This window comes from Poecilia latipinna, unplaced genomic scaffold (genome assembly GCF_001443285.1).
Source record: "Poecilia latipinna isolate Pla-1442-1.1 unplaced genomic scaffold, P_latipinna-1.0 Scaffold501, whole genome shotgun sequence".
Taxonomy (NCBI): Eukaryota; Metazoa; Chordata; class Actinopteri; order Cyprinodontiformes; family Poeciliidae; genus Poecilia; species Poecilia latipinna.
The window spans coordinates 155,165-174,910 of NW_015113117.1; the positions used below are offsets into that span (position 1 = coordinate 155,165).

A 19,746-nucleotide genomic window follows, 5' to 3' on the forward strand; every position below is an offset into this window, starting at 1 on the left:
TTTTCAATTACAAAGTCAAATTTATTTAAAGTCATATTTAATACATGTAGCATTTACTTGATTATGCTAGAAAATGGCAAAATACTTCCTGAAAAACACATAATGCTGCCACTTTAATTGATGTGCTGAGAAACAGCTACTGACTTTAAAATCTTTTTAAAATTTGAAACACGAAATAAGCCAGAAGTGTTCACAGAAATTCACATCTCCTTTTGTGTATTTAGATTTTTGCTTCTGACCTTGCAGGACAAAGCCTTACTAAGGCGCTCATTCAGTACTCTGCAGTGACCCTGTTCCAATCACCTATAAAGCTGCTTTTAGAAATGGATAGAACTAATTTCCTTCACTGCAAGTGACACATCAATTCATTATATGTCAGATGGTAAGTGCATTCCAGATGAAATAATAAGAGACAAAAACAGCTGGTGTTAGAACAGATGTTGGGGTTAGTTTGTTATATTTCCACACCCCACCGACTGTCACATTTCTTCAGCTTGGACATTCTTCTGCTTTCTGTTTTGTCACAGCCCCGGTTCTGCTTTTCTTCTCCTGTCATTATCTCCTGTCTCTGCGTTGCTCTCCTCCCTTGCCTCTGCCTTCGAAAGAGATGATCCAGAAATAAGGCCATAAATAAGAAATCAACGGCCTTTTCTGTCCCCCCACATTACAGGCTTTTGATGAATGCTTTCTGCAGTAGTATTACTCACTGGCTTCAAATCAATGCGATAATCCCCCCTCACCCTTCTGCCAGATTGATTTCGGTGGCAGTGACAACAGCGCAGAGGGGTGCAGAGCAGATCTGTACACTGTAAGCTCTTTTCAAAATACTTGCAAACGAGAGTTATATAGGTGCAGCTGGTTACAGTTAGCAGAATAAATGAGCACCCACAAATCACAGAGGCAGGAAAGCCAGTATAACTGATCTGTAGTGGAGATAGCGGTGTATTTTTAAATCTCTTTATCCCCATTTATCAGTATCTAAAAATGGAGGCCAGGCAGTTAAAGTTCCACATGAGGTTGTGTTTGAAATTATTCAATGAGTAATTCAAAGTTATCAGTGGAAAGGCAAGGAAAAAGAATGCATTTGGTATCAGAATACTGGTAATCAGTCCCTTCAAGTTCATACCACTTTAAATAAGCACTGTGGTTGCTCTGGAGGAGCTGCATAGCTCAGGTGGAAAAATATGTCGGTATGGTAGCTATTAGTTGTGCACTCAACAAATTTCTCCTTTTATACGAGAGACACATGAAGAAAGCCGTTGTTGAATAAAATGAGTCCCATTTTCAATTTGCCACAAGTAAATGTTTTCTTGCACTAGAACCCAATTTTCTCTTATAACACAGATGCCATTTTATTGATAAAAAAAAACTAATGTTACACAGATTCTTACAATTTCAATTGAACCTGAATCTGTCAAAATGACAAAAGACTAGACCTAACATGATCTAGATGCTTGTTTCCATCCTGATAAACACCAATCAGAATCCACTGGCAGATAACTGGGAGGCTGTAAAACAAGCAGAGCTGCAGGCGTAAGAGTGGACATGATGTCTCTTGTTCTTGTTATCACAGTGGACGTATATTTTGATGTTATACCGCTTCCAGTGCATATTGCTGGCTGAATATGTGTTGTGTCTGTGACAGAGGAGAGCCAACAAATAGGGATAAAAGAAGTTCTGCAGCAATTTTACAGCTGGATTTTACAGCTTTGGTATAAACATAACAATATGGCAGATCCTAGAGGAAGGAAACAGCCAGCTTGTAAACATAAAGAGATATTCCCAGGCTCTCAAGTGTTTGAAAAGAGAGGCAGCGGACGGACGGACGGACGGACGGCATAACTTTGGATTTTTCTTTATTTTGGAAGTTATGGGGGTTAACGGAAAATAAAATTGAAAGTTACTAAATTTTACACGTTGCATATTAAGTTGTATGCTTCTACACAGAAAGAATTAAGTGTATGATTTTGGCAGAAGAAGAATCACAAGGCTTTTTGCACAAATACAATAAGAGGCCATTAGACATAGTTGCTGGGAACATTGGACATTTTCAGGGATGTGAGAAAAGTATTTTTGGCCAGCTTTGAAATGTTAACTAGGCATCCATAAGCAATCGGCATACAGAAGCCAGAATCAATCAAAAATGGTTTGACTATTTCCTCTTGCCATTTGGCTCTGTTAGAGTTGTTGGGTGATGGATCAAATCCCAGCAGTCAATAGGTCAGCAGTAGAGGGAAATATGGCATATTATAATATGGCTGGTTATAACAAGGACTGAGGCATATTAAGCAGTAATATTTAGATAAATCAACTCAAACATGGACTGTCAGGGATAATTGTCTGAGTTTTGCCTGACTGAGATCACATTTGTAATATGGGATCATTTTTGTCTCAGATTTTTGCCACCCTTCATTAACTCATCACTCGTAGAAATAGTTCAGCACCTGCAAGGAATTTTCTGATTTAAGTTTATACACATGTGAACCACTGATGGAGATGTCAGTTTTTCAGTTTACAAGAAGCTGGTTTGTCTAGAAGGGCAATACATGAAATCATGGTCTGATTAGTGGAGATGAAGTATTACCCATCCAGCAATCCCTCAGAACAGGAACTGAAGGTCAGAACTAAGCAGACAAATGTGACAGGCCACAACAAAACAAGGAAGAAGTCTCCCTGGGTATTTGAAGTTACTTACAGATTCTAAGAGTGTGGCTTCTCAGTCATCAGAGGGGAAAGAGGAGACTGATAACCTAAAGAGACCTCAAACAGGAAAAGACCAGCGGCTGAGGAGATGTGAGAATCATGTGCATATTCTACCCAGGAGAGGAACTGACTCCAGTTGGAAGGACTAGAGGTGAGGCAGCGTAAGGCGGATTGAAGTTTTCAATTTATATGTCTTTATTTGTGGATGGAGACCAGAAGTCAGACTGACCTTGGGTGTTTAGAGCTTTGCAGAACAGAACAGTTTCCAGACTTGGGGGGTGAACTGGGGACTACAGAAAGACAGGATGTTTTGGGGTATGCACAAGACAGAAAACATGCTTGACCAAGAGTTGATCCTTGGTCTGTAGACCGCAATGATCTTGTGGATTTTAAATGACTGATTTTTGTTGCTAATATGAAATGATGAATTAATAAAGTACACTAACTTGACTTGTTTTATTTTGTGACTGTTTCTGCAGATGACAGCCGAAGCCATTCTGCGCCTGGTCAGTGACCCTGTGCTGCCTTTCTACCCTCTGGACATTGTGTTGGATGTTCAAAACAAACTTAAAGGTAACATATGATGTAAAAATAGTGGTGAGACTAAAGCAGATGTAAAAAAAAATAGTAATAGTATGAAAACATATTTGACTTTACACGTGTGCACTGTTGCTATAATAATATATTGAGTTCAAGAAGTAATTCTTCCAGTTGCAAAGGGCTCTGGTACTTTTCAACCAATTCCAGAATAGAGCTGGGTTTGATTACTTTTCTCCACTTTTACACATTTTCTCCTTTTTTCTGGTGGCCATATTGCCCTCATTATAATAACAGAAACAGATTTAGTTAATAATGGCTCAGTTCCACTCAGTGCACAAGAATTAGAGCCTTGATGCACAAAGCTGGGATCCTGGAACGAGCACACCTGCTCAAACTGTCATGCTGTAATTTGATGTTAATAATTGGAGCTAAAAGACCTTCTGGAGAAAAACATTCACTTTTTTAAATACACCTACAAAAGCGGCCGAAATTCTCTCTGGATGAAACTGGACTCTTTGAACTTACGCTGTTCATGATTTTAGCTGAAGAACTCTGGTGCACTGTTGGCGATTGTAGTAACATTCACTCCATACTGTTCTGTTAGGTTCCCCTGTGCAATAACATGGCAGTCAGTCAATGCATTTAAACCTGTAGAAATGGTGAAGAGAAGTTGCTGAAGTTTAAACTCAGCATCACAGGAAGGTAGACTCTGGTTTAAGTTGACTTGAATGCGGTATGGTTGTGTCCTAACAGGCTGGTCTGAGTATTGCAGATTAACTGGGATTTGCACCCACAACCTTCTCTGTTGTTTATTTAGAATTGTTGAAAATATTCAGTGGTCAGGTTCTGTTTGGACAGAAAATCCATTTTTTTAGGACAGAGAAGAAAGGGAAGACTGGTTTGAGATAATGTAATATCCCAAAATAACCCCTGTTGTGGTTGTTTTGGGATATTGATTATTTTATCCCAGTTCCATTGTTATTGTGTTCCTTGCTTCCTTATATTGATTACATCATCTTGTTTCTATTTCACTGTTCAGTCTTTTCTCAGTGATTCTAGTTTATTTATTTCTTGTGTCTAGTTATAGATTACTCTTATTCATTTTCTTAGTTCCCATGTTCTTTTTTTTTTTTTTTCCTTTTAGACATTTCTGACACACAAGTTACACCCATAACATATGTGGATGTTGTGTATGGTCACTTCTCATGGTATGCTGGGGCTGCTTTGAAATATTTATTTCTGCTTCAGAGATGATCTGATTGGACGCTGGTAAAGACTATTGTGTTGAAGTTGAGCTAAAAGGAGTTAGTCTATCAGCAAAGCTATTCAAGTCTAAAGAGAAACTCAATGCTAAACATGTAGCAGCAGCATAGACTATGATGGTTGTAGAACAACCAAAAATGATCTTTTTTGAGCTCATGTGTTTGTTTGTTTTTCAATCATTTAGTAGTAAAATGGGTTTTTGAGAATGTTGCTTTTTTATCAATATATAGTTTTTGACTAAATGTGATTAATGGGAATCAATTAATTACAGACCATGCAAATAACTGTTAAAAATGAATTAAGTTTTTTTTTTTTAAGTCTATAAGACATAGACCATCTGGAACAATCAGAACAGGGAAGACTGAAATATTAAAGGCGTATAAGTAATGTGTGTACTGATTTGAAGATGAGTTGGTTTGTTGTTGCAAGCACATTTGAACTTTAGATAGTGGCTCTCTGTATGTTTTACATAGACTAATTTACATATGTCTGCATATGCAACTTTCTCCGTTTTAAGTAAGCAGTGCTTTAGTCTTAAATGAACCCAGCCCACATTTCCATTGCCAAACATTCAGCAGTTAACATGCTGAACAAGCTCTCAGGCCCTGTGAGCAAAAATAGGCTTATTCAGTCACACTCTAAGAGCTCGCAAAGACTGTCCTTGAATATTAAAATGGCCCTTGAACAAGGCTGAAAAAAAAAATAGACTTTGATGCCTGTAGCCTGCATGCTGGCATCATGCAAATCCAGAGTAAACAAAATTAAATGTTACTTCCATCAAGAAGTATCCTGAAAGTACTGGAGTTTCTCCTAAACAGAGTCACAACTAGATATAGTCAGTAGAATATGCACTGTGGAGAATTCATTCTTCATCGCCGGGACAAAATAAAATCTGTAAAGCGAGGATTATCGATCATCTACGGACCATGATCTGAGATTTAAAGCGCTGTAGGCGAGCAGACGATCCTCACGTAGCTCCAGCTCCAAGTCTCATTCATTTTGTCACTAAGGCAATCACTCTAAGCCTCAGGTTCACTGGCTCTGTCTAAGCATATAAGCATTGTCCCATTAAAGCCTAGATTGAGTGGTTATGCCTCCTCATCTGAGACTAATGGAAAGATTATAACCTGAGAGAGAAATGATTATGATACCTGCCTGTAGCCCCCATGTCTGTTCCTTCATCACTCTGTCCCTCTGCATCCCCACATCTCTGCTCCCCAGTTTCTCTTCTCTTTCACTTCTTTGTTCAACAAAGTAATATAAACATTTTATTTTTAATAAGATTTATTTTTTTAATTTTATTTTTAATGTTTAGCTGCTCTTTCTTTAATAGATTGAATACTAATGTCGTCTATGCATGTGCTTTGAAAGGCGATGTATGTTGCCTTCTGTCCAGAAGGCAATAAACAGATTGACAATGAAACTTCACAAGATAAATGACAATGAGACATGAATAACGCTGCAGTTAGGTGTTGACCTTAAAGTGGACCTTGGAATATGTTTTATTTTAATTGTACGCCCTTCATAATTTGACATTATGGCATTGTGGTTTATAGGACGGCGCTATTTATGCTCACAATTGGTTTTATTATTCTCATCAGCCACAAATATCAGAGAGGCTGCAGTGACAGATTTTGGAATTTTTATTGAGGTTATTAAATGTAATTCTATGTCTCACTGTAAATGTGTCAAAGTTAAAATTGGCCTTTAGCAAAGGTGCAGATATTCTAAATGTTTTTTAACCTGACTGTGGCTTCCTCACAGCATCTTTGCACTGCTTTACAGTGCAGAGAATTCAGGGTGGAGTGAAATAACTCTATAAAATGGTGGTAAGGTGTAACTGGTAGCTGATGATGAACCTTCATAGATGAACTCGGTTTAAACAAATGTCATGACAAGGTACTTTAGAAGACACAAAACATCCAATTAACATCTTGTTATATAGAAAAATATAATTGAATTAATGCAAATTTAATGGCATGCATCGTAGTTGTAAAATATAGACAAATTCAGTTTTTGACAATTGGTTGAAATTGCAGTTCCGCCTATTGCATTATTGAGTTTTTAACTCAGCAACCATTTTTACTGAGCAAGCATGTGGCGACAGTGGATAGTAATTTTTCCCCTTTACAGAGAGAAAGCAACGATTAAAAAAGAAATGCAACTAAAATCACATGCAAATAAATATTGAAAAGACATGCCGCGCCATCATCCTTCTACCACTTCCTGTCATCTTTTTCATAATCTCCAGCAGTAGTAACATACAGTTGTTCATATGACTCTTGTGATGCTAAAGTGTTTACTTTGCAGTTTTGCAAAATGCACTAATTTTGATAAAGCTGAAAAGCCACCTCAAGTGTTTCCATTAAGCACACTTATTTTCAGAATGTCAAATCGCACAATTTTAAGGTTGATGGAAACACAGTTGCTGTTGCAGTAAGCGGTGTGACTGAAGATAAACACATGGACGAGTTTCTCTAGATCTTTCTGAGTCATTACTTCTTTAGCTTTAGAAATGTTCTTCAGGTGATTGAAGGCTGACTTTGTAACTGCCTTTATGTGTCTCTGAAGGTTCAGGTCAGAGTTCATCACTACTCCCAGGATTCACTCTAATCATTAGTTCCCATCTCCAACAGCTGAAGTTGTGTGCTGACTCTAGATCGTTCCTCTTTTGGTTCAAAGATAATAACTTCAGTTTAATTTCTGTTCAGCTGGTAAAAGTTATGGCACATCCATACTATGATTTGTCCTATGTGTCTACATAAGCACGCTGTAATGAGCATGTCTATCATCTTTATGATAACTTATCTTGCTATTTGAAATTTTTCCAGTGGGTCCAGCAAAGTATTATCATCAACAGAACCAGCACTGTGGTTCTCCCACACTCTGAATTTATGTGGATGTCATTGAACACTTTGATGAGGGCAGTCTCAGTACTGTAGTAACCATGGAAACCAGACTGAATGACATCAAAGCGGTTGGTCAATGTGAAGAAATTAGTTAACTGTTGAAACAGCTTTTACAACAACCTTACCAATGAAGGGAAGATTGGAGATTTCAGAAAATGACTTCCTTTAATTCTTCCATTTAAAGGTACTGTATATCTAACCTTTATAGATGTCACAGTAAACATGGAGTCCAGTGGAGCCTTTCTCCATGGAGATGTTCTTCTGACCTTCACCTTAAAGGGAGCAATGGAGTCAGTGATGTCTGAGATTGTCTATTGTAAGTTATATCTCAACTCATTCAGTGAGTTAAAGGATGAAGTGGAAGTGGAAGAGTATACTAGATTAAAATCTATGTATTTATCTACCTGTCCATGAAAAACATTGAGAGTTGTCTGTACACTGAGTAAATTATTCACATATGACTGCATCTAAAGACTCACATGTGACTGTTGAAGCTACTTGTTATTTTAACTTCATGTGATGAAGAGCTTAATATGAGACTTGCTTTATTAGCACTTTAAAACCTTCATATAATTTGAACAATTATTTATTGCCATTTGTTTTATTAGTGCCGTTGTTCTTGGCGACATGTTGCCCGTCAGTTCTCTTGTTAGCAGTATTTTTTTTCCAGATTGCCACTTCAACTCCCTTGTTGATCAGAAGACTGGTTCTGCTGACTAATATCATTATAAGAAACTTGATGTGAAAGAATTCAAAAAGCATAACAGTTGTCAAGCCTGATTTTTTTTTTCAGTTTCCAGTTGAGATGTAATAAAGACATAATAAATTCATTATCAGTATAATATCCCCAGAGCTCAGTCCTCTCTCATGACCCGCTGTAGACAGGGCAGCACTTCTTTATTACCTGCAGGATTGACGGTTGAAATGTTCTGCCTCCTCTCAGCTGCAAGCGGGTCAGAAGATGCTCTTCGTGTTGTCTCTCGTTCTGCATCAGAATCGATCTGAAAATTCTTTTATTGGTTTAAAAACCAATAAACCAGTCTGGACCCTACCTATTTATTAGATTTACTTCTATCCCACAAACACTGAGAACCCACAGGCCTTCAATGTAAACCCAAAGTGAGACTAAGAACACATAAGTGAGATGACTCTTTTATTATTATTACCCACATTGATGGAACAGCCTTCCATCTCACCTCAGGGCAGCAGAAGGTATTGATATTATTTTTAAAAGTAATCTCCAGACTTACAGTTGTACTTTGGCCAGTTTTTATTAGTGAAACCGTTTGTGCATAGCTCAAGGGCTGAAACGGTTAATCGGATTAATTGAGATTAATCGATTATTGAAATAATTGTCATCTAATTTAGTAATCAGTTAATGGTTAATTGGAGTATGCAGACAAAGTCTGCAGAATGTGCCCATTTTTGTCACATTAATCGATTATTTGTGAGAACAATTTAGAGAATAACAGATTTCTAAATTAGTTGCAGCCATCTATCTGTTTACTGTTAGTTTTTACATAATTTTCTCTTTTCCCTTATTGTAGTTGAACTGTAATATTATGTCATACTCATTGTATTTTCCCAGTAATTTTTTTCCTGTCATATTGTTTTTTGGCAAACTCACATTGCATTTATGTTAAAATACATCTTTCATTTTCAAAATATCAGATTATGGCTTTTGTTGTAATCTGGGACATATCCAGAAACTTTAAAATAACTCTGATGCAGTCAAACACAAATGTCTATTTCTCGCACAACATGAAAACAGAAGGTAGGAGAGAGAGAAAATAGAAATCTGATATTTGAGGAACATCCTGATTGATAGGCAGAGGTTAATGACCAGAACCCAAATAAATACAAATAAATACCTAATGGTATTGAATAATATAGTTGAAGTCCACTGAGGCATTTCTCTCTACTTGCTTTGTTTTGGAGAAGGACGGGGAAACCAATGATCCACCACAAACCAAGGACCTGTCTGCTCATCTATCACTGAAAATACCAGCATGAGCAGAGGGTCAAGAAATCACTGTGACCTCACATAGATGAGTGCAAATAGTGCACCTCTCCTGAATTTAATGGCCATATGTGTGCTGGCATGTAATTAGAGCTATAGATCTTGTAACAGGAAAAAGCTGCTAGTAGGTCATAGCATGACTTGTATAAAAGAAACAGCTCTAAGTACAATTAGATAGAACATTATTCTTTATTCATCCTCACTTAATGAACCAAACTAAAAACAAAAAAAAGGGGATTTTTTTTTTTTTGACAAAATTATTTAAAACTAATGCACATGCAGGGAAGTCCCGAGGTTTGATTGTATCTGTAGAGATTAATGTAAAAATAGAAATTATTCTGATGAAAAAAAGCATCTCCTTGAGTGTGTTTTGTTTTTCTCACCTTTCCTCTCCCTGCTGCTCTTATCTCAAGAGTCCAAGTCCCAACTGCATAGATGAATGCAAACTCTCCCATGTATGCCCCAGGATCTTGAAAGATATGATGGATTACAACAATCAAACAATATTTCATGAGTCCCAGCTGGCTGTGAGGCGAGCCATTTAAATTCGTAGGAGAATAGCTCCCGCTGCCTATTTTTGGCCCCTCTGTCTTCACATTTTTCCCACCGATGAGTCACATTCTGTTCCAAACCTGCTGTGGCGCCGCGATATCAAGACATACCAAATGCTGCTGATTAATATCTTGGATGACAGTTCGCCTCCTTCCCAATAATGTTTATAATAAAACTGGAATTAATCCTGGGCTTCCCTTGCTTCTTCTCAGTCCTCACTGAAGGACTGCTGCTGCACTGATTTTCGCTAAATCAGTGCAGCAGCAGATGTCTTCAGGTTTCTGTTAATGTTTCAAATCGCAGAACAAATTCTGAGATAAACATATCAAGAGAGCTGAAACCTGGATGTTTACACAACAAGGTTGTTGATTCTAAATCTCCCACTATTATCCCCCCAAAATATGAATTTTTTGTAAAAGAGAAATAATTATTGCTTGTCATTCATAACACAATTAGTAAACTGGTAAAATATTTCATGCTTTTTATTTTTTGCATTTATGATGATGCCTTACAGGTAAAGAGTCCCAGAAATTTAAAATATTTCATCAGACCAATCAACAAAAAGATGCTATAAGTACAAATGTCAGATTTCTGAAAAGTATGAACACGTCTATGCAGTTGTGTTAGGGCCCCTTGCATGATTGACTACATCATTGCAATGTTACGTAGAGCTGATCAGCCTGTGGCTCTAGGAGTTTCCATTAATTACCCTTTTCATATTATTCTAATTTTAAGTTGGATAAAATGCGACATGGCCATTCTGACTGCAAACGTTGTGAAAACGATCAAATATGTATGTGATTTAGCATGTGGAAGGGGACAAGTCGGGTTTTTCAGAATTGAGCCGTTCAGACAGACAGGATGTGGCATTCCTTACACCACATCAGGGCGTGGTGTTATGCATGGCATTACACAAAGATCATTTCTGATCAGAAGATCGTCTGATCAGAAGAAATGAAAATAACATACTCTTTGACTGCAATAAATGATCACATGTTGCCACCTTGTGACCAAACTCGACATTATGAAGCAAACTTAGCCGTATAGCTTACCTGCAGCGCCATTCCTAGGATGTATTAATGTGAAAGTTAAAATAACCTGGTAACAGACTGATTGGAAGAAATAAAAAAATGATTTAGAAATGGGAAGAAGAATGGTAAAGTTCACTTCCAAAAATATGACATCTACTAAATAAGTTTGGTTTCTTGTCTTGATGGTTTGTAGAATAAACCTCTTTTCTTCTTTTTTCTCTTTTTTTAGTCAGTGTACTACTGAAAGCCTTGTATTTAAATAGAAGTGACAAATTGTCACCTCCACTTTTCTACAGGAGAGTGTGTCACTTGTCACTCCAGAAGTGGATTGTGAAATGCTGCTCTTGTGAAATAACTAATAATCCTGACAAACTAGAAGTTGTGAAGTGGCAACAGATTTTCCAGTTTACGGTTCAGGCTGACTGTTAAAATAACCCTTTTACTATAACTGAATTTGTCTAAGTGTCCATTACTGACAAGGACTCAAGTTTCATTGCCTTAAATGAGTTAGTTAAAATAACATAAAATACATAAACCAGGCTTAGAATAATCAAATAAAGAAAATATGAAAAGTTGTGCTCAGTAACCTTAAAGATTTATTTTTGATCATGTTCAATCAAGGCGACAAAACTATGAAGCTTACCAAAAACTGCCTGTGCTGAGCCAAACAAGATGGCTGTTAATGAGAACTGCAGGCTAAAAACATTCCTCTTGCTCTGACTTTAAGTGCTAAATGTTTGGAAATATGTCCAGCACAGACTGAATGGCTTTGTTCACTTCCTATGCTGCCATAGTCAAACCATAACCACAGATACAATTCTCAAACAGCGCAGAAACTCAACGGCATCGTTAACAACTCCTCCTTCTCTTCACTGATTGCCCAGGATGCATCCCGAGAAATCCAGTTCAATGGGAGAAATATGAGATGGAGCACTGAAGGAAGACGAGAATCCATTGGAAAAGGAAAACAACGGCCAGGCAATATCGGATGTTTTGGAAAGTGTAGCAGTATTTAACAGAACACTTTCCTATGCCACAGGGCAGAACTGCAGTGATTAGATCTTGGGGATCGTCTGACAAACTGTTGGCAGCTTCTAGTCCCAAAAACAACCATTCACTCTTTCAAATGTCTCTAAAATGTTCCGTTTCTCTCAAGGCCATCCACTGAGTTTTTTGCAACCTGTAACATCTTCAGCTGCCGTCAGCTTTTCAGCAACGGGCCACTTGCCGAAAGCTTAGCTTTAAATAGTTGAGTTTAAACACTGTGCCATTCTTCTTAGTTCACCCTGGAGCGGACGACTGGCTGACTCAGTCATTTTTTGCTGTTCTTTGATCCACTCGAACAGTTCCATTTTCCTCCATGTCTTTTTGTTCTGGTTTCCATTTTGAAGCATTTAGGACGGTTTTAGCTGAGCTGCATCATTTTCACACTTCTTTAAGCCCCTTTCTCCTCTCCAATTAACTTTTTATTCAAGGTAAGCTGTTCTTGGGAACAATGTCTGGTGTCACTTCACTCAGAGGGAAGCAGACTATAACTAGTGTGTACAACATTTACTGACTTCTTTAAATAAGGACCACTGTCAGAATCAATAACCTCACTTTGGTTTGATTCTGTGTCGTACCTGTAAAGCTTTGTTACTGGAACGGTTGTGAGCGCACATGGAAAAGGGACGTCTGCACCACATTAGGCGTTCTTTCTTTTCCCTACAAAGTGCCAAACACACAAATTCAACAGTGGCTGTGCTCATCTGTATGAATGGATAAAGCCGTACTCTCTGTGAGTGCAGTACAACTGTCTTACCTCCACCTTGACAGATGACTGGCTGCAGAGTGAGCCCTTCACAGGGAGACGTAGCAGAGAGGAACGCTCTGCAGGAGTTGTGCTCCTAAATTTCTTCTCACATGGAGATGCAGATGTGAACAGATAAAGGGCTCTCGACAGTTAAAAGGAGACGTTTCAAGCAACTTAACGTTGTGATGTTTTTATCCAGGCAGAAAACCTCTATTGTCTCGTTCATCTGCTCAGGCTCTGTGAACAGCAGCGCTGTGTGTAGGGAGGGATCTGTGTCAGATTACCTGCTGGAGCATCCCCATGGTGGCGGGTGTCAACCAGTAGGAGATAACAAAACAGAAATATCATCCTTTTCTTCCAAACAAAATGGGTTCTTAGCTTATTAATGGCTTGCTCTTTTAACTTATTACATTTTTTTCCCTTCTCCAGGGGTAAAATATAAATAAGAGCGAATGGTGCTGTATACAAATCCATGCAAAGTTTTTCAGATTTATATATTTATTTTTTTCTAGCTATATTTATTAATCTTTGTTTTTAAGAACAAAACTCAACACCAAACAAAAGCTCAGCAACACAGTTTAAAGGAGAAACCAAAGAAAGTTTCAGGACTTTCCTGGGTCAGACTTTAGAAAAGGTCAACAGGGCAGGAGCCCCGGGGCCGACAGTTAGGGACCCCACAGATTTTTAGTTTGTGTTTTTATTTGTGTGTGTTTTTTTTTGTTTTTTTTTTTTTAAAGAAATGTGTATTTTACAAACATTGTACTTTATTTAAAACTCCTGGCGCGAATCATTGTGAATTGTTTAAATATTTTAGGATTTTATGAAAATGAACAAAACTCAAGTATTTGAATAATATGAAGTTATGGTACTTTTTGTGTACAACATGGAGCTACCAACCAGGTAGCATATTAGACCTGCATCAGTTCAGAACCGCTGATGTAAAGGAGTGCATATTAATGTACTTTAATTTGCAATAGTAAAATCTTTTTTACTAATAGAAACTGGCTCCAGCCCTGCGGCCCACACCCTGTAAATCTGACCATGATGACCGTTTATACATTTTCAACATTTTATAGTCCAAGCCTATGAGTTAATAAGTGCACAACACAAGATGGTGGACATGTCTTGTTCAGTGTAGTCCAAAAAGAGTTTCCATCCAAGGATATCAGTGGACAAAGCATGACAAAAAGTCAAGAGGGTTGTTTTCCAAAATAAGCCTCCTCCACCTAAAAGCAGGAGACCACTTGTTGGAAATCCATTGCAGTAAAATACTCTTTCGAGCACAAAAGGTTGTTAGAATATTATACATCAAATCCATTTGCAAAGGTTTTTACATGTGAAAGCCATGGTGAAGTGTCTTCATGTTGTGTTTTTTCCTTCTTGTTGCTGCTCAGATAAGAATGCGGTATCGCCTCCCCTGCTGTCCTCAGCCTCCACTCTCAGAGACCACGCGGCGTTCTTCCAGTCCGAAGCCATGCGCCCGGCGAATGACCCCAAAGAGCGTGACCCCTCCCACGTACGCATGCTGAACGACGTGCTCCGTGATCTGGAAAAAAGCTTCATCATGCCACAGACACCGGCTGGAGTGTTCAGGTACACACTGGACAGACGAAGCTCCTGTCAGATTCTGTTTACTGTTGAGCAGTTTTCTACCAGCCCTGAGACGCTGTCTGCTTTTACATTTTGAAAAATGAATTAAATATTAAACATTCACGATATTAGTATAAAAAAAATTGAGAATATGACAAGAGATCCGCTATTTGCTTTCAGTAAAATTTATCTTGCTTCGCGGTTTTTTATGTACAAAATCTATCATGTTCTGCTTTAGTTAATAATTCACGATGGTTCAGAAGAGTCCGACAGGGTGAAAATAATTAGTTGTAAATTACTTTAAATTTGTTTTTGGCAAACTAGCAAGGAACTTTTTCTCTACGTATTTTTTCCTGTCTTCGCGTCATTAACTTTGGATTTCTGTTATTGAAGAGTCACTCATACACAGCAGCACAGCAGTGGGAGTTTAAACACTTTTTGCTCGTTGTTTTTCTTCCAGTCAGCCTTTAAGAAAAACGGATGCATTCATGAACACTTTCAACTGCACAGAGAACAGAAAGGAAATTGAGGGAGAAGCTTGTAAAATGTGTTTGTTAAATCTATTAGTTTTATTAGAATAAACTAAAATCATCTAAAAGCTGTCAGACAGTATGGATCCATGTCTACTGTTTGAGATTGTGCTGTACTGTCTGCAGGTCGTCTGCAGGGGACATGATTAAAATATTTATTATTTTGGGGGTCACCTGGACTGTAGCGTTCCTGTCCAAAAGAAATAGTTTTTCAGTACAATACAGTTTTTCAGCTGTCAATTCAGACAAGTCAAATATTAAGCAAACTTTAAGTTACATTTCATCAGAATTACAAATGAATAATCCAAATCAGGAGAGCACTAAGTATTCTTGCATGAAAGTGTTTCAGACAAGTTGATATGATTTACTTATTTATATCAACCCTAAATACCAAAAGATGTATATTTATGACAACATTGCACCTCCATTATGCATTGTCTCATTTAAATAAACAATCAATTCATAAAGTCATGGGCTTCTACTTCCGAAAGTAGATGAGCAGAATTTCTGCTTCGAAATATCCGAACATAGAATTAGAACTTCCATTCTAAAGTGATTCCTTCATGCAGAGGTTGGCTTAAAGTTTTCAGGACTTTTGATCACATGGACCTCGCTGCTAAATATAATCATTTAGAGTAAAACAGTTTTTTATCCATTGAAATGATCTGCTGTATTTATAGGTGAAGAGGGTGCAGTAGCACATTGATGCAGAGTCGTACAAATTGCTCCCATCTGCTGGACATGATGGGCATCGTTTTATTTTTAGTGCAACCTGCTTTGTAAATCTGCTACAGATATGAAGGAAAAGCAGGAATGAACAATGGACATTATAGTGATTTGTGAATGAATCCCAGAGATTTTGGGGGCTTGATGGACTCTTTGAATCTAAGTTTAAATATCATTAACAGTCAAAAGAAAATGTAGATACATCTGCACTACAAGGATTACAGTGCAGAGGCAGTGCTTAGTGGTCAACCAGATGGGGGATATTAATCCTGCATAAGGTGATTAAAAACAGAAAATAGTCAAAGTAAAGGTTCACTGCCACGGTTCCCTTATCAATAGTTTTCAGTTCCCAACAAATAGGAGGCAGTATTTTCTGACTAGAATATTATTAGGGCAGACAGCTCTGAAAATCCAATTTATTACAAAGTAAGATCAAGCAGATCTACATGATATGCTCTTTCATTTAATTCAGTTTAGCCCAATCGTTCTCTTAAAGTCTGAATTAATAACAATTAAAAAGCCATTCTGTGACACATATATCATTCCAAATCATGTTCCAGTGAAGGTCAAGCACTATTGAGTTTAGAATGTATAAGTGAAATGCCAGATTTGTAAATTTGACTAAAGGTCATCAGCTGAAGTAATTAGGTGATTGGTCAGTGTGTTCCACTTAAGGGCACATGGTTTTATTGAGTGAATAAATTGGTTTTAAATAACAAAACTAATTTTGACTGTGCTCCTACAGGGCACATTAAATGCTGTAAACAGAGATCTGAATGAATTCTTCCTTGACATATCCTCGTCTCACTGTTCTCTTTTGAGAGTCATTTATTAAATGCCAAAATAAAGGAGAGTGAAACGGTCACATGGTGTGTCATATATCCCCTGGAGTTATTTAAATTCATGACTTCATTTCAAAAGGTCTTCCAGTCGTCTGCCATCAAAGAGATAATTAAACGGGCCTTTATTAAATGTCAGCTGTTTAGCATGCAAAACTCTTTATTGTCAGAATATGGTGATAAAGCAATATTGTGGACTCTGATTGGTAGAATGTTACAGCAGCTGAATGAATGCGGGGTGGAGGTGCGGGGGAGGTGAATGCAGCTTTTCACAACCTTCTTTCAGGGTACACCTGTTTGGGTCCAATCAGCTGCCTGCTGCCCAGCAACAGTTTGTCCAGCTGCTACCAGCAACATTCAGAGCAACAGGTTGTTAGTCTGTGAGAAACAGCGAGAAAAAGGGGCTAACAAGCAGCGTCAGATGTATGTGAGCAGTGATCATTACGGTTGTGGTATTTACGATGATGATTTATATAAGTTCATATAAATAGGCTCACAGTTGAGACTGGCGCTCAACCAGCGAGCAACCGGTTCCACTTTAGTTTTATCGGACCACAGGACACGTCTCTGGAATGTTCTCTGTCCCTGTGTGCATTCGAAAACTTAATCTGACTTTTTATGTTTCTTTTTGGAGTAATGGTTTCTTCCTCACTGAGTTGCCTTCCAGCCCATGTCAGTACAGGGCAGATTTCACTGTGAATAACGACTCTGTCTCCCCAGCTTCAGCAGCATCTTCACAAGGTCTCTGGCTTTTTTTTTCTGGCATCCATCTACACATTCTGGACCAGAACCCGTCTCCTTCCTGAGGGGTGGGATGGTTGGGAATTTCCATCACGTCTACATTTGCGTATAATTGTTTGAAACAATGAACGCAGCTCCTTCGAGTGTCTAATAATTGTTCCAGAGGATGACCCTAACTGGAGCTGAAGGAAAAACAAAAAGTTCTGACCGAAATTTAGCAAATATTTTGTTTTCAGCTAAATGTGCTAGTTGAAGTCATAAAGAACTTTGTATTTGAATTAATCTTGATAAGAGATTAAATTTAATCCATCAGAACATTTGACCTTGAGGGTGGGGAAACTCACAGCTAACATATTGTCTTTGAACAGCTGTTCACAACGCTGTTGTTGTTAGTTTCCATCAATAAGATGGACGTCTGAAAGCAGAATAACTACTTAACCATGTGGGTAGTTATATTTCAACCACATGGGGTTGATATATAACACATATATGTGTTGATATATATGTGCTAATTTCCAAATATTTGTAATAGATGTAAAAACAGTACAGTAAAGCTCTTGTGAGCTGTTTAGTTTTTCTAGACAGCTTACAGCGTTACCATGTTTATGCTGCAATGCGTGCTGGATGGATGACATATGGCAGGTGTAACATAGTCCACATTGACTGTTTTAAAACTGATAATTGTAATTTCTACCATCATGATTTTAACATAATAACTTGACTGAATACCAAACTGAATTAGCTGTATTTTAATGCAGGGTGAACAGATGGGGCTCCAGGCTTAGCTAAGCCTGGCTTCTAGCCTGGTCTGGAGCAGGCTAGCTGCACTGGATAAATCACCATGGTAACTTATGCATTGCTGCTTTTGTGACCAGCAGCTACATCAACAGCAATCAGCAGCTACATTGTTGGATCAAAGTCATAATGTCTTTTTTTATGCATAACCTCACCTTTTTAAAGTTTCTCTCTGTGTTTTGTCTAATAAAACCTAAATTGTGACATTGAATTCAGCTCAGGCAGTTACACTGCTGCAGCAGGATTCTTTCTACTCATGAAATTCAGGATATTAAAGATAAGAGCTAAACAAATAGAGTTTTGCATAACTCTGTTGGAACTCTTCTCCTGATTCTAAAACGTCTGCAGTCTCCCCTCTCGCCCGTATGTAATTAAGAGGAAAAGTACGTAAGCCACACAGGATTCAACTGACTTGCGGGAAGGAACTTGAAATTACAGTCCAGCTTTGCTGCACCATCATGATAAAGAAAACCTTCTCCCTGGTAATTTTGTCTCTCTCTCAGTGAAATGAAGGGGGGAATAGTTGTGATTTAACCCCCCACCCCTCTGATTGTTTTTCAACTAGTTCTACATCTGGAGCAGAACAGGAACAACTAGAAAATTCCTGAAGAAATTTAACCGGGGCCTGCCAAAGTGTGCCTGTCGGCTTGGACCCAGCGTTCTGATGCTAATAATAATTATCAATCCTAAGCTTAGCTAAATTGTAGTCAATAACCTGTGGAGAGGCAGAAGCATGTTGACTAAGCTGTACTTGTACCATTCATAATGTTAAAATTAATGCATAAGCTAAAATTAGCTAAAATGCTCATGTTAGCGTGAAGGCTATCAGTAGTATGTGAGGCATCACTAGCATGTTGTCTGTCATTGACTTACTCCATTTAGTATACTAAACATGGCAAATAAGTAAGAAAGGCAGTTCATTCTATCCTGAGGAAAACAAACATAAAAAAGGCTAATATTATTGCACCGCCTAGGGCGGTGCACTAACGTGGAAGGGATAGTGAAGCTTTTATTTTGAAACTGCCAGTAAGCTTCATTTTAAATGACCACACTAATTCAATGTGAAACAGTAGTTTGGTTAAAACAGTCATGTAAATCCTAACAGACCAATGGGCTCTTTGCACCTACGGCGTTGACGTCACATCTCCAGGAGCTAATGTGGCTCACTTGTTTCCACTTTGAGTTACCATGAGTGGTAGAAAATATCAGCGTCTCACCGCTGATACCAGGACATTCATTTTCTTTTCGTTAGCTCCGATAGCTTAGCCTCCTCGCGTTGTTTCCAAGCAGGAAAATAGTGAAACGAAAGTCCGTTTTCCATCTTTTTACCATTTCAGTCGTGTGATCGGACATTACATACAATAACGCAGCAAGTTCGTACCATAGCTAAATTATTTTAAGTAACTTGGATTAAAAAAAATCTGCGAGAATGTTGTTTTTGTCGGTTATGTTTATGGACACCAAAGATGGCGCTACTATCCCTCCGTCTACAGCAGTGACGTCACATTCCAAAGCTCTATTGGGTGTAGAACAATAGGTGCCTGCCATGCAATGCTATGGGCAGGCCCCAATGAAACACAAACTGGAGCTTCACAGAATCACATGCATTTTTAGGAGTTCTGATAAAATAAAGAAAATGAGAAATACTAGATTTTTGTTGGGTTTTTTTTACTGCATTTCTTGGCAGGAGCTCCTCGGGGCAGAACAGCTGTTAT

General features: G+C 38.1%; 1 protein-coding gene across 1 annotated transcript in view; it reads left to right on the forward strand.

Annotated features, from left to right (window-relative positions):
- naaladl2 (N-acetylated alpha-linked acidic dipeptidase like 2) overlaps nt 1–19,746 on the forward strand; it is a gene marked incomplete at its 5' end in the record, with an annotated part of 155,643 nt that overhangs the window by 122,037 nt on the left and 13,860 nt on the right. Inside the window, 2 exons of the mRNA XM_015040234.1 lie at nt 3,183–3,276; nt 14,205–14,403. Of these exons, the coding sequence (XP_014895720.1) occupies nt 3,183–3,276; nt 14,205–14,403 (293 nt within the window). The remainder of the gene's footprint in view (nt 1–3,182; nt 3,277–14,204; nt 14,404–19,746) is intronic.